General features: G+C 34.0%; 4 protein-coding genes and 1 non-coding gene across 5 annotated transcripts in view; 2 read left to right on the top strand and 3 right to left on the bottom strand.

The window, feature by feature from the left end:
* The window catches only part of LOC130985853 (probable long-chain-alcohol O-fatty-acyltransferase 5), a 266,259-nt gene that overhangs the window by 127,447 nt on the left and 125,578 nt on the right, over positions 1–13,234 (top strand). The window lies entirely within an intron of this gene.
* LOC130987265 (small nucleolar RNA snoR109) lies at positions 88–172 on the bottom strand. The gene has a single exon (XR_009089656.1). It is a non-coding gene; the product is annotated as a small nucleolar RNA snoR109 (small nucleolar RNA).
* On the top strand, positions 4,919–6,332 carry LOC130985852 (F-box protein At3g07870-like). The gene has a single exon (XM_057909016.1). The coding sequence runs from the start codon at positions 5,079–5,081 to the stop codon at positions 6,195–6,197; it is 1,119 nt and encodes a 372-aa protein (XP_057764999.1). The 5' UTR covers positions 4,919–5,078; the 3' UTR covers positions 6,198–6,332.
* Positions 6,919–9,291, bottom strand: LOC130985855 (phosphoribosylglycinamide formyltransferase, chloroplastic). Its single transcript, XM_057909019.1, has 5 exons — positions 8,811–9,291; positions 8,558–8,660; positions 7,721–7,897; positions 7,468–7,594; positions 6,919–7,335 (listed from the first exon to the last, which is right to left on the bottom strand). Exons 1-5 carry the CDS (start codon positions 9,187–9,189, stop codon positions 7,222–7,224), a joined length of 900 nt encoding a protein of 299 aa, XP_057765002.1. The 5' UTR covers positions 9,190–9,291; the 3' UTR covers positions 6,919–7,221.
* LOC130985864 (mitochondrial pyruvate carrier 4-like) lies at positions 9,919–12,536 on the bottom strand. The gene is made up of 5 exons (XM_057909029.1): positions 12,327–12,536; positions 11,584–11,682; positions 11,410–11,462; positions 10,385–10,458; positions 9,919–10,306 (listed from the first exon to the last, which is right to left on the bottom strand). Exons 1-5 carry the CDS (start codon positions 12,376–12,378, stop codon positions 10,261–10,263), a joined length of 324 nt encoding a protein of 107 aa, XP_057765012.1. The 5' UTR covers positions 12,379–12,536; the 3' UTR covers positions 9,919–10,260.

Raw genomic sequence — 13,234 nt, 5'->3', positions numbered from 1 at the left:
AACAAAATGGAGGCCTCTGACACCGAAATAGCAGTGAAAGTTGATCATAAAAAACAATATGTAAAAAAAGTTGGAAGAAACGAGAGAGAATGTGAGAAATTCGGTAAGCAGATATGTCGACGAATAACAAAAACCGGCCAGATAACTTCTCCGATTAATATAGCTACAGCCGAATCCCGGCAAATCAAGATCTAAGGATATTATGTTCAACCTTTCTTGGAGTACATGTAGCTTTTCTTATAACTCTCGAATTTGTTCCAACAAAATAGAGAAAAAAAGATATCGATTGGAAGAACTGCAAAACTAAACTAATAAAAGTATTAATTTTAGAAAATTCGGACAACCGCAGTAAGCAAGAGTTTTCTCTGTGGAGCGATTACAATTGAAAAATGAGAACGTTGCCGATTTATATAGAGCCCGGAAAGTGGAAACCCTAGCCATTTAGATAGCCCACGAAACGATATTGGATAGGGCCGAACATTTTTTTTCAAATAGGCCCGGACTATTTGTTAATATTACAACATGTCTTTTCTACACCCATATAACAATATTTTGTTACTTCTGAAAGTTACGAATAGTAAAATATAGGAGACTCGATAGTCTACACGTGGTCAGATGAAGGCGTTCGAAATTGAATAATCGAATCGATCCAAATCAAAATTTTAAAATATAGTTTGATTTTATGATACGGTTCGATTTTTTTTCATAAAAATTGAACAAAATCGAAAAATTGAATTATATTTATATTATATATATATATATATATTATAATATTTTAATTATAATTTTCTAATATCTAACTTCTAATCTAATCCTAATTATAATATTTTTATTATGTGTTCTTAAAATGAATGACGGATAATTATAAGAAATTTTTACAGATCTGAAATTTTTGCTAAAAGCGAACCAAACCAAATTTATGTTCGGTTTAAATTTTTTTAACCGAAACTTTTAAAATTAAAATTGAACCAAAAAACCAAAAAATCAATTTTTTTATATAAATTTTTTATAAAAGCCTAGAAGTTATGCAATAAGAGTTTATATATCATTAGAACTACACACAATCATCATAAACCAGTAAATCGTGACTTGAAATTAAGAATATATGGTACTTACTCTAAAATCGTTGATGATTGATATATTGCTTACTTGATATTTTGCAGATGAACCATCTAAAAAGATTTGTCGATTGAATATAAGCTCAGATTCATGCGTTAGAATTGTTCATTCCTCCGGAAATAGTACATCAAAATAATTTATGTTATTCAAATATTATTTTTATATATAATGAGATAATTTACAACTTTTAGTTATTTGATGCAGAGGATATCAGTGGAACCATTGAATGCCAAAAGAGTTTTAGTAATACTTGTGAAGGTCCAAATTATTCACGGAGTATCAACGAGATGGTTCCAATGTGTACAATCAATGAATACCATGGTGGTGAATCTAATATAGAAAATGTAGAAAATCTTAGATGTTCTTCTTCTTTAGGTGTCCGTTCTGATCTTCATCCAAACGTCTTGAATTTGGAATAAAGGTTGGTTAAATTTGCAAAAGTAAACTATTTTAAAAATATATTATTTTATATATGTATGAAGTTAGCATATATTTATATCCGAGTTGTATAATAGAATTTATTAATTTTGTGCACTATTTTTGATTTAGTATATCCATTGATATTTTCTTTTATTTTCAGAATATTGGGATATTGGTGATGCTTCATTTACATGTGAATTTTGTGGTACCTTTTTTTGGTATGAGGAACGGTTAAGCAAACCGGCTAATGCAAAGAATCCAAAGTATTCGGTTTGTTGCATGAGCGTAAAATTTAGATTCCCAAGATGCCGAGCCCTCCGAAAATTTTTCATGACTTAATATTTGTTGAAGATTCGAGGAGCAGTCACTATCTCAAAAACATTCGTTCGTATAACTCAATGTTTGGATTTACATCAATGGGTGGCAAGATTGATAATAGTTTGAACAAAGGAAATTCTCCACCTGTTTTTCGTTTGCATGGCCAAAATTACCATCTAATTGGTAGTTTAATGCCATTAGATGGACGTCCACCGAAATTTGCACAACTTTACATTTATGATACCGATAATGAGGTCAACAATAGAATGATGTCGGTGAGGTATGCCACATATATTTGTAGCTTAGATTTATACGTTATTTTATATAATTTAGGGTAAATTTGGTTTAAAACCATAATAAATTTTCAAATTTTGGTTTTTCCCACAAACTTTCATTCTTGTTTCAAAATACTCCCTCTATCACATGAAGCATGACACAGTTCTTTTCGGCACGAAAATTAAGAAATTATGTGTAAGTGTGGTAGGTGAAAAAGTGAAAATGTGAATAAAGGATAATTTTTTTGCCATTTTTAGAAACGTGTCATGCTTCGTGGGACAGACAAAAAAAGAAACTATGTCATGCTTCGTGGGACGGAGGGAATACATAATAAATCTTTTTTTTTGGAATTTCCCATAATGTGACTTTCCGGTGAATTTTTTGAATGACGTGGCTCCTAATTTGAATGATGTGGCATATTTAAGGGTTAAGTACCATTTTTTCCCTCAACGTTGACACCCATATCGCCTTTAACACCCTAACGTCGGAGTTGACACTGTTTACTACCTCAACATTTCAAAATTGAAGCAAAATGCCCCCACATTTTAACGGCTGCCCCAAGCGCAGCTCTAGCAGGATCAAGTACCGTTAAAACGCAGGAGACAATTAGATTGTCATGTCACATAATTTCTATATAATTACATTGTAGTGCCACGTCATTTAAATTTTTGATCGGAATCTGTCATCGTGGGAAATTCCAAAAAAAAAAAAGATTTATTATGAATTTTGAAACAAAAATGAAAGATTGTAGGAAAAACCAAAATTTGAAAATTTATTAGTATGATTTTATACCAAATTTACCCTATAATTTATTACTAGATTTTTTTCTATTTTAGGCAAATGAATGACGTGAACAATCTTCATGAGGAAATGATTGTGGATATACATAAAATGCTTGATGAAAATAATATTTTGGTAAAATAATTTCGAATGGCAAAACAGAATATTGCTAAACAAAATCCTGCCAATGTGAATTTGAGGTTGCTTGGTAAGAGGGGCAAAGATAGTAGAACTTATAATTTACCTTTTGTATCTGAAGTTGCTGCTTTAATAGTTGGGGACTTTGACGAAGCTTTGGGAGATAGAGACATTATTTTAGAATCTCAAACTGGTGAATTAAAGTGCATTACTCAATTGCACCCATCATATCTTGCATTGCAATACCCACTTTTGTTCCCATATGGTGAGGATGGCTATAGAGATGATATTGGTTTCTCAAATTGTAGAGGTTCGTCGACATTCGCTAGGAACAGAAAAAATTGGCGGACGGAGGGAGTATGTTTTTGTTTACATAATCTTGGCGGACGGAGGGAGTATGTTTTTGTTTGAATTTTCTAATTAATTTAGAAATTTCTGGTAGGAGTATTGAAAATTGATTAATAATCTTGAATTCACAACCAGATTTATGAATTCACAATTTAATGTACTTGAATTCATAACTAACTCGATGAATTCACAACTGAATTATGAATTCACAATTGAATTACCAGCGTTGAATAAAACTTGAATTCACAATCAACATTATTTCTAGTTGTGAATTCACAATCAATAAAACTTGAATCCATAAACAACATTATTTCTAGTTTTGAATTCACGCGAATCCACAACTAACACTATTTATAGTTGTGAATTCAAACTTTAAAACTTGAATTCACAACCAATACTTGTTATTCTGCTGTGAGTTCGAGTTTCGAGTTTTAAAGCTTGAATTCACAACCAAAATAAATCCTGATTGTGAATTCAACTGGTTGTGAATTCGTGGGTATTTTTTAAATTTTTATATGCAAAGGTAAAATAGTAAATGTGGGTATTTTTTTAATTTTTTTATCTTAGTGTGTATTTTTAAAATTTACTATTTCAAAGTGGCTATTTTCAAAATCCACTCTTATAAATATAACGTAAAATAATTTTCTATCGAAACTCGACTAATCATGGACTAGAGTATAAAACTAAAACTATCAAAAAGGTTAAATGATAGAGGAGTATAATATATTAAAAAAATGGAAAAGGAAAAAGAAAACGAACAAAACGAAACGAAATAAAAAATAAAAAAAATGAAACAAGAGTAAATTAGCAAGCCTAGGTTTGTTATTTCGCCGCACCCTCCTTTGTAGTCCAATCTGCTCCCACCGGCGCCACCACTCCCCCCTTGAGACTACCACAGTCGTGAGTCGTGACACTCATCCAATTCAACCTTACTCCACTTTTAATAAAATATTCATTTCTCTCTCATCCACTTATACAACCCACAACCTAATATAATTTTTACTCCTAATGGTGACACCAATCCAACGTACATATTTTTTTCTTTTTACTTTGTTTTTAAATTATCTAATATCTAAAATTAAATATAAATTAAAATTAAATATTTATTTATTATATTTAATAAATAAAATAAATATTTTTAAAAAAAATTATAATCATATTATAATTAAACATTGTCATATATTAGTAATTGATATTTAACTCAATCACAAAGAAAAATTACAAGAATTAAACACATAATTGAAATTAAATATATCAAAGTACAATACGTGAAGAAAGAGAGAGATTTGGTTTGTGTGTGAAAATATGTTGAAATTAGGTTCTATTTATAGAGCTAAAAATAATAAAAATTTTAATATAATTTTAATATATTTTTATAAAGAAAAATCATTTATCTATCATAATATATAATACACCAATAAATATAAAACATGTGGCAAAAGGAGATAAAAGGAGGGAGGGCGGCAGAACCTCCAGGTCATGCAATATTAGTGACTTTTCATTTATTTTTAATTGGCATAAGTTTTGTCTTATTTGTGTGACCTTGAATATGAAAGTCACCGTTCTGGCTAGTCGAGCGTCACTCTCTGTACAAGTAGATTTGTTCAAAGCATACATCACAATTCTTAGATTAGATTTTTAAGTTTATGTAAGAAATAATCCTTTGAATCCATCAAAAGATGAAGCACGATTTCTTCACACATCTACCATCAGAAATCGTCACCAATATCCTCTTAAGGCTCTCTGTTCGAAGCATTGCAATTAGCAAGTGCGTTTGCAAGCCGTGGCTCGATTTGCTCGATGCCGATGATTTCGTCAATTTCCATCTTTCTAGATCAGTGCCCGCCCTAGCTGTCTTGATTCCCAAGGGGGGTTCAAATCGGTGCCAATTGTTCGAATTGGGAGACGAACTCGATCTCGATCGGCTCCACGATCCACTCACCAAATTTGATTTCCCTCACGGAGCAACAATAGAGGGTTCTGCTAATGGTTTGCTTATTCTACAGAATGATGAGCTGAATGATGCTCTTTACGTGTGTAATCCGATCACGCGTGAATTTTGCGAGGTCCCCTCGCCTCCAGAAGGATTTGGTTTTGGTTATGGTTATGGTCATGTATATGGATTTGGGGCGAGCACAATAACTGGGCAGCATAAGGTGGTCTGTTTTAACCATAAATCGCATGTTGATCCTGGGTCGGGTTGTCATGTATACACTCTTGGAACAGGATCATGGAGACGCGTTGAAGGTAGCCCGATTGTGTACGCGTATGGGGACTTTGGTGCATTTGTTAATGGCAATCTCCATTGGATAGTAGCATCAGAGTCGCGTGACAAGGGATGCATTTCGTGTTTTGATGTTGAAACCGAGTGCTTTAGCGCCTTCTCTCCTCCTATTGAAAGATGCAGCTTAAGTTTGTCCTTGTTTACTCTGAGGGATTGCCTGTGTTTTTGCGATGAATCGGCTGCGGATGAGATTGTTATCTGGTTAGTGAAGGAATACCAAGTGGAGAGATGTTGGAGCAAGGAGTATGTCATCGCCCAACATCCTTATCATGGTGTCAATGGCTGCTTCGAGTTTCTTCGCCCTATCAAAGTGTTCCAAAATGGTGACATGTTGATGTTGTGGGACGAGCAGTTCCTTTGCTACTACTTCAACAAGACTAGGACTTATCAAGAAATTGGATTGTTTGGCGGTGTACGGGATGATGATGACTATTGTTATTTCAACTTAATGCTTCTCACCCCAACCTTTCTTTCACTCAAATCTTGCGGTATGGAGAATGTAATCTCATTTTGATTGCTTGCATTGCGTTGTATCTACAAACTAGGGATGATTTCCATGTGTTGATGTATTGAATTCCTGAAAATGATCAGATTTTAATGTATGTAATTTTCATGAGTAAAATTTGGTAAGTTTTCTTGATTTGTTGAAGATGTTGTGCCTGCTTGTGTTATCCTAATCAATGTAACTTGGGTCTATACCAAAATGAGTTGCAATTAATCATTGTTTTGCTAAGACAAACTATCTCTTGATAACTAGACTCATTTGCAACCTATCGACTGTGAGACTCATTTGAGTATGTGCATAGGATCACCATAACTTCAAACTCTGAAAGGATTGAGCAACTTTCCAAAATTCTTTCTTGTATACATTAATTTTGAATTCTTAAGATTTTGAACGACGGTGGTGACCACAGCAAAAAAAATGGTGGAAGTTATGAATTATTTGATTCATATTTATTATCATTTGAGCTAGTTTTTACTTGATTCATATCTCATTGAATAGCTAGAATTGGAAAAATTTAAGTAATGAAGATAAAAATACTATCAATCATGAAAAATAACAACTCCTTAAACAATTTCAGTCCAGCATAAATCTCATCACGTTCCGCAGGTTAGAAGGTGCTACTTTTGCCTCGAGTTTTGGATGAAAGATATGAGTATTTCAATTGATGAATTCACTACGTATGCCGTGTAGTTAAAAAAAAGAATTTAAATGAGATGTAGAAGTGAGTTGAGAGTCAATGAAGACATAAAAATTGAAAGTAATTACATATAGAATGAATCCAAGTGTCTGATTTGTCCCATATGGAATACATGATACTAGATTTAGAAAGCAATCTTTTTTACTTGGAGATTGTGGATAAACCATAGCAGCAGTTTGTTCATCTGGAATTCTGGATAGCCATGAAGACGGAGAAGGGCTGAAATGGCATATAACACTAGGGTGTTGGTAGACGCTTTACAAGAATCTTGCCTAGCCACCCAAAAACCATGATCCAATCCTGGTTAGGATGCAAAATCTCAGATATTGTTAAATGCTAGTGATAATCATTTGGGTTTTCTTTGCTCCGGATGAGTGGGACACCATCTTCCCGCCAGGTGATCCGTTCTTCACATAATGCTGCGCATACCTCCACGTATAATTTGTGCTCCTAATATTGACCCATATGATAGAATCAGGACGACAATAATAAAGTAGATATATGATCCACCAATTAAGGTTGTCATGGAATCAAGCAAACAACAAAAGTAAGAGTAATCTCTGAGTATAAATTTTGGAAGACCTCATGAAGAACTCTTGCGGCTAGCTCCTCAGCTGTGTCCTTTGCAAGCACCGGCACTGCCCTTTGAGCAAGGATACTACCGGTGTCATACTGTTCGTCAACATAGTGGATTGTAGGACCAGAATACCTATATCAACACAAAATCAACATATGTCTTAAGCGGACTTGTGAAACCAGAACATGTGTAAATTCACAAAATTGCACTTCGAAAAGAAAAGGGTAAGATGGAGAAAATGGTACTGGCTTTTCATACCTTGCTCCAGAAGCAATTACTGCTCTGTGCACCTTCATACCATAATACCCTTTCCCCCCAAATGCTGGAAGAAGCGAAGGATGTATATTCAGTATGGCCTTTGGATAACATTTGATCAATTCAGCAGGAATAAGCTTGAGATAACCAGCTAGAAGTACCAAGTCGACCTTGTAAGATCTGACCACAAGGAAGTACAGGACTGAAATTTGTATTCACATAAACAAGTAATGGACAGAGTTGAAGCAAACAGACTCTTAGTCTTATCTGTAGTAAAGTCAGTTGAGATAGCCAAAAAGATGCTGATAAACAAGATGGAATATAAGACCATACAATGACAATAGGTGAGACCCAGCCATTACGGAAAAACAACTGGATAACTATCATTCAAGAGCACGAAATAATGATCATTTTCTCAGTCTTGAAACTATATGTTAGGCACCGAAAGAAATTCAACTTAGGAATAGAGAAATGTCATCATACACCACGTGCACGAAATGCCTCGTTCTGTTACTCGAAAGAAAATTGGAAAACGGAAGGAATGTGTAACAAATTATCAGAATACAAAACTTGAGAAACACAGTGGATCCCATTAGTATTTCCTGAGAATGCAACAACAAAGGCATAAAGGTGCAACTATTCATTCAAAACAAGCTTTGAAATTCAAAGTAGTCACAAATTGAACTATGTGAGAACACCACAGCATACCGGTCAAGAAAAGTAAGTAAGTGAAAGCAAAGCAGTTAACAGTTAGAAGAAGCATTGTTGTTGTGAGTTGTGAGAGGTATTTTAGTAACAACACACATTAGATAATTGCTTTCAACAAAATAAAAGGCAGACCTCAATAAAATGACAAGATCCTCTGCAGAAAGCACCTCTTCCCTTTGAGGAAAAACAATAACAGGAATACCTTTATCCCGGGCATACTCTGCACCTCCACAATCTGCAAGCACACAGCAGTAATAATGCCCTATCATGTTAATTTTTTTACAGTTCTAGGGATTAATAACCAATCGTCCGAAAATTCAATAAAGCTAGGAATTTTCCTCATTCGAGAATCCTTAACGAATTAGCTAATAAATAGAATGAGTACCATGCTTGTTGGTGACCAAAGCAACAACGTCGCCGTGTACGGAACCCTTAAGAGTGGCCTCGTAAATTGATCTGAAATTGGAGCCACCGCCGGAAACGAACACTGCCAGGTTTTTCCTTCTAATTTTAGCTTTGGGCGTATCTTCTTCTGCATCAGAAACCGCTTTACATTCAACATTCTGGATGCTATAGCTACACCGAAAATTTCTCTTGATTTGAGAAGGAAGATGATTTTTAAGAGAAACCCCATTAGAACTAGAAGAGGCGGTTTGGGACGAAAATGATTTGGGCAACTTTGTGAATACATGAGTTTTGCTGGTTCGAATGGAAGAGACCGCTCCATGATTACAACCGCGAAGAATTGCATTTTGGACTTCCATGAAAATTGAAATAGGCCGAAAAGCTGGCTACAGATGAAACAGGGGTTTGGAGCTCAATAGTGGGGTTTATGCTTTTGAAAACAGGGCGAAGCTGGGTGTTCTAACTTATTTTTTTATTAAGGTTTTAACACAAAGCCATATTGTTTAGTTTTAAATAATTTTAATTAGATTTTGGAAATAGAAATATAATTTAATTAATTAAATAGTAAACAACAAGATTGCAGTATATTTTGTTTTCCGTTATGAATTTGTAATTTATGACTGTTCAACTTGTATTTTTCTTTCATATTTTGAACTTTTCTCCAACAGATAAATAGGACGTTTGGAATTAATAAAACTATTTTCTGATTTGAAAAGTTTCTCAAATTGATATAAAATCTAAAATGATTTATAAAATATTATTCTATTAATATTTTGATATTTTCGTGTAATATTTCATAGCATAGCCATAATATGTAGGAGAATTATATAAAAATAGCCAGGTTATGGAAGTGGATAGTTAGGTTGATGAAAGTCAGGTGATTAACATATATACTTGAACACAATTTACCAATATATATTGAATGCTGATGAAGGTTTTGGAAAATTGTATTGCATTTCTTGACATCCTTTGTCATGTGTGCAAAACATTTTCCTCTTTTTATAAGGTTCCATTGATCGTCAACTGGTGAATTATCAGAACATGTATCACTATGCAGAAAGATTAATGATTAATTGAACACAAGTAGGTTTAGAAGTGAGGATGAATATCATCTATGATATGAACTTGTTTTGTGAGAAGAATTCTGTTGATCTAAATGGAGATGAAGATACAACCAGCTCGAATGACTGAGACGAGTAACTTTCTTTACCTTCATCTGTTGGTGATGATCCATTATGCCATCTCCCGGGAAACACAACCACTATCTCTAATCACGAACAACATTTCACATCTTTAGAATAAGATTTTCAACGAAATGTTGATGTAAATATCTGGACATCATTATATAATACAAGATGAGATTGGAATCGAGGATTATTACGAAACAGAAATAGAGGGAAAAAATGGCCCCAGACCGGCAACTTTTGTGCTCATTCTTTGGCCACAACAGCTTGGTCGTCACTGAAATAGTCGTGCCTGTTAGCAGGAAATGATTCGAGTTATCAACAGTGGCATGCAGGATGCTTTGATTTACACTAGTTAAACGACACTTACCGAATTTTTCGGGTAAGCTGGTAAATACCTGTACCAGCCATTACAATGTTCACACTGAAAAGATTCCAGTTCTTCTGCAATTGGTTCCCAACAAAGATTAATTGTTGTTACACAAGAAGGTAGGTGAAAGGACTTTCAGCACATCATACTAAAAATTAATCATAACAGATTTCTGCCCCATCTCCCACACTTTATTGCCAAAGATAAAATCTTTCAGAAATTCAGAATAATAGGAAACTCTTCATTTTCCCTACATCTCTTTATACCCTATCTCTCAGCCACGTTCAGGATCTTTCTTTTTTGTGTAATGGCAAGATAAAATCTGTAAACAATTGGCAAACACAGACAACACACTTGCAGGGAGAATGGAGTTGGTGGGAGGGTGTGATGTAGAGGATTAAAGATGATGAGCAACCCAAAGAGGAAAAACATAAAGGCCCAAGCTGCTGATAGAGTGAGTGAAAGAATCTTTACATATACTTTCTTCTAAGCTTATAAGATCAATTTAAAATATAAAGATATGCATATTGCAATCAATAACTAGTTTCACATTTTTCTTCTACTACTCGATGAAACACCTATGGAACCTTCAGAATTTCAAAAATGAGAAATGATGATTGAGGGGAAAAGGAGGCACTTACATCATCCCTAAATAAAACCAAAAAAGAAAATCCAAAAGAGGTAATCTTCTTTGAGACTAGTGTGAATTCCTGTCCGACAATGTTATTCTACCTTTGAAGTAATTAACATATTACGTGTAACTCCAAAATTAGAAAAGGGCAAATGCAACTCTAAATTAGGAATACTTCAAACTATCCACAACTACATAGTCTTTTTCTAGTCATGCATACAAAAGAAATCTTGAGATACAAGACCAGATAAGCCTCACAGATAAAATTTTGGCATCAAACACAAGTCATTTGAAATGATGAACAAATTATTAAACCCTTATTATACAAACCATGAATGAAAAGATAGCATTTGCTAACCAGTGCAATCATATTAGATCAACAAAAACAACTTACAGGAGTGATAACAGTGCTGTAACGTGACCAAATAACTCCAGTCGCTGTGACGGCTGCAAAACAAATTTCATGTGAGTAAACAATATAACTTCCACGATGGTGAAAAGAGAAAGGTCTCCTGCTGCAAGCCCACAAAATAAATCAGCAGATCAAAAATCACCAATCATGGCTTACCGATCTGCTGGGGATATGAAACTTTCTCTGGGGGTTTACTAGAGTCGGCAAGATTGGCTATGCTAATGCCCCATTTGAAGGTCGGTGCCCAGAAATGAACTGTAAAACATACAAAAACGCAACCCTACTAATACATGGCAATATGAATGAAAAGAACATACAACAAACTCAATGTCCAGAGTCCAAATGCATAAAAGGGTTCACCCAAAGACAACAAAGCAGAATTTTATCCAAATTTGGGCAATTAAAAAGAAGGCTGTAAATCAAAGAACTTGATGAATGAGTTACGCTTGACATTTTTAGATAGAAAAATTCCTAAACTTCTCCAATATACATGTTCCAGTCAAAAGATCATCAGAGCCTCACAAGAAGTGTCAAACAGATTAGTATTCTCAAATAGTGAAAATTTTACAAATATGTTCCATTTATTGTAGCATTTGAATAGCAGAAATGAGCGGCTGATGATAATGCCCACCAAATATTGGCAGCAAACGAGACTGAAAACCCATGTTAAAAAAATACACTAAACTTAATTGCAATCGTGCTCCAATCATTGAAACATGAAACATACGACATAAAATCAATAATCCCCCCCCCCCCCCAAAAGTATAATCTTGGGAATTGCACAGTCTGATTAAACACGAAACTAGTACTTGACCGAAGAAAAAAGAAGAAAATAACATTGATGCGAAACGTATTTGGAAAGACAAAAAAAGGGAAGATGACAATGAGATTGGACTTACTGGTTTTAGGACCAGCTGGATGATTCCATAGAGCTTGCAGTTTCGACGCCATTGGAGCTCTCTCTCTCTCTCTCTCTCTCCTGCTGCCGATTAGCTGAAGAAATGGAATGGGCTGCTTTGGTTGAGCAAATACGGCCACGGGCTTTCGTCCCTTTAATATTTCTACAGCATAGGGTGGGTTTCTTGGCCCACCACCTTGATATTATTCCCTTCCTAATATTTATTCTTCGCTAACTTACCTTTTTCATTAAACTAATAATTAATCACAATCAATTACTACAATGTTTATTTCTACTGTAAAAAAACTAAAACAAAAATTACAATATTAAATCCGATTTTTCGATTTTCCATCTGCCTCGCGTGTAGGGGTGAGCAGATCTTTTCAAAAATTAAAAATAAAATATAATTAAATTGAAAAATCAAATATTTTAGTTCAATCAATTCAATTATAATGGAAATAAATTTGATTTTTGGTTTTCAATCGGTTTGAAAATTTTATCGCCAATTAATCGATAATCAAATATATATATATATATATATATATATATATATATATAGGGAGAGATTCAAGAAAGAACCATAAATAAAAGAAGACCGGAGAACTATTTTCAGCCATTCGATCATCAAGATCTACGGTGGATGCATCATCTTGTTGGATGAATGCAGATCTTGGGTTCGAATCCTGAAGGGAGCATTTTTTTTTTTATTTTTTTAGTGCATTAATTTTTACAGCGAATGCATTAATTTTTACAGTGGATGCATTAGATTTGATGGTTCTCCCGTTCTCACAAATAATGTAGTTCTCTCTAGAACCACACCCTATATATATATATATATATATATATATATATATATATATATATATATAGGGGAGGGCTACAGTAAAAACACTTCTTAAAATATAAATA

Source organism: Salvia miltiorrhiza, chromosome 5, assembly GCF_028751815.1.
Source record: "Salvia miltiorrhiza cultivar Shanhuang (shh) chromosome 5, IMPLAD_Smil_shh, whole genome shotgun sequence".
Taxonomy (NCBI): domain Eukaryota; kingdom Viridiplantae; phylum Streptophyta; class Magnoliopsida; order Lamiales; family Lamiaceae; genus Salvia; species Salvia miltiorrhiza.
This window is presented reverse-complemented; position numbering and strand designations above follow the sequence as displayed.

Excerpts from the sequence above, each read along its gene's own strand:
- LOC130985852 (XM_057909016.1), top strand. The coding sequence starts at position 5,079 with ATGAAGCACGATTTCTTCACACATCTACCATCAGAAATCGTCACCAAT.
- LOC130985855 (XM_057909019.1), bottom strand. The coding sequence starts at position 9,189 with ATGGAAGTCCAAAATGCAATTCTTCGCGGTTGTAATCATGGAGCGGTC. Across the intron at positions 8,661-8,810 it reads TTTGGTCACCAACAAGCATG|ATTGTGGAGGTGCAGAGTAT; the intron begins GTACTCATTCTA and ends GTGTGCTTGCAG. Across the intron at positions 7,595-7,720 it reads GTAATTGCTTCTGGAGCAAG|GTATTCTGGTCCTACAATCC; the intron begins GTATGAAAAGCC and ends GTGTTGATATAG.
- LOC130985864 (XM_057909029.1), bottom strand. The coding sequence starts at position 12,378 with ATGGCGTCGAAACTGCAAGCTCTATGGAATCATCCAGCTGGTCCTAAA. Across the intron at positions 11,463-11,583 it reads TTCATATCCCCAGCAGATCG|CCGTCACAGCGACTGGAGTT; the intron begins GTAAGCCATGAT and ends TTTGTTTTGCAG. Across the intron at positions 10,307-10,384 it reads CAGCTTACCCGAAAAATTCG|GCACGACTATTTCAGTGACG; the intron begins GTAAGTGTCGTT and ends TCCTGCTAACAG.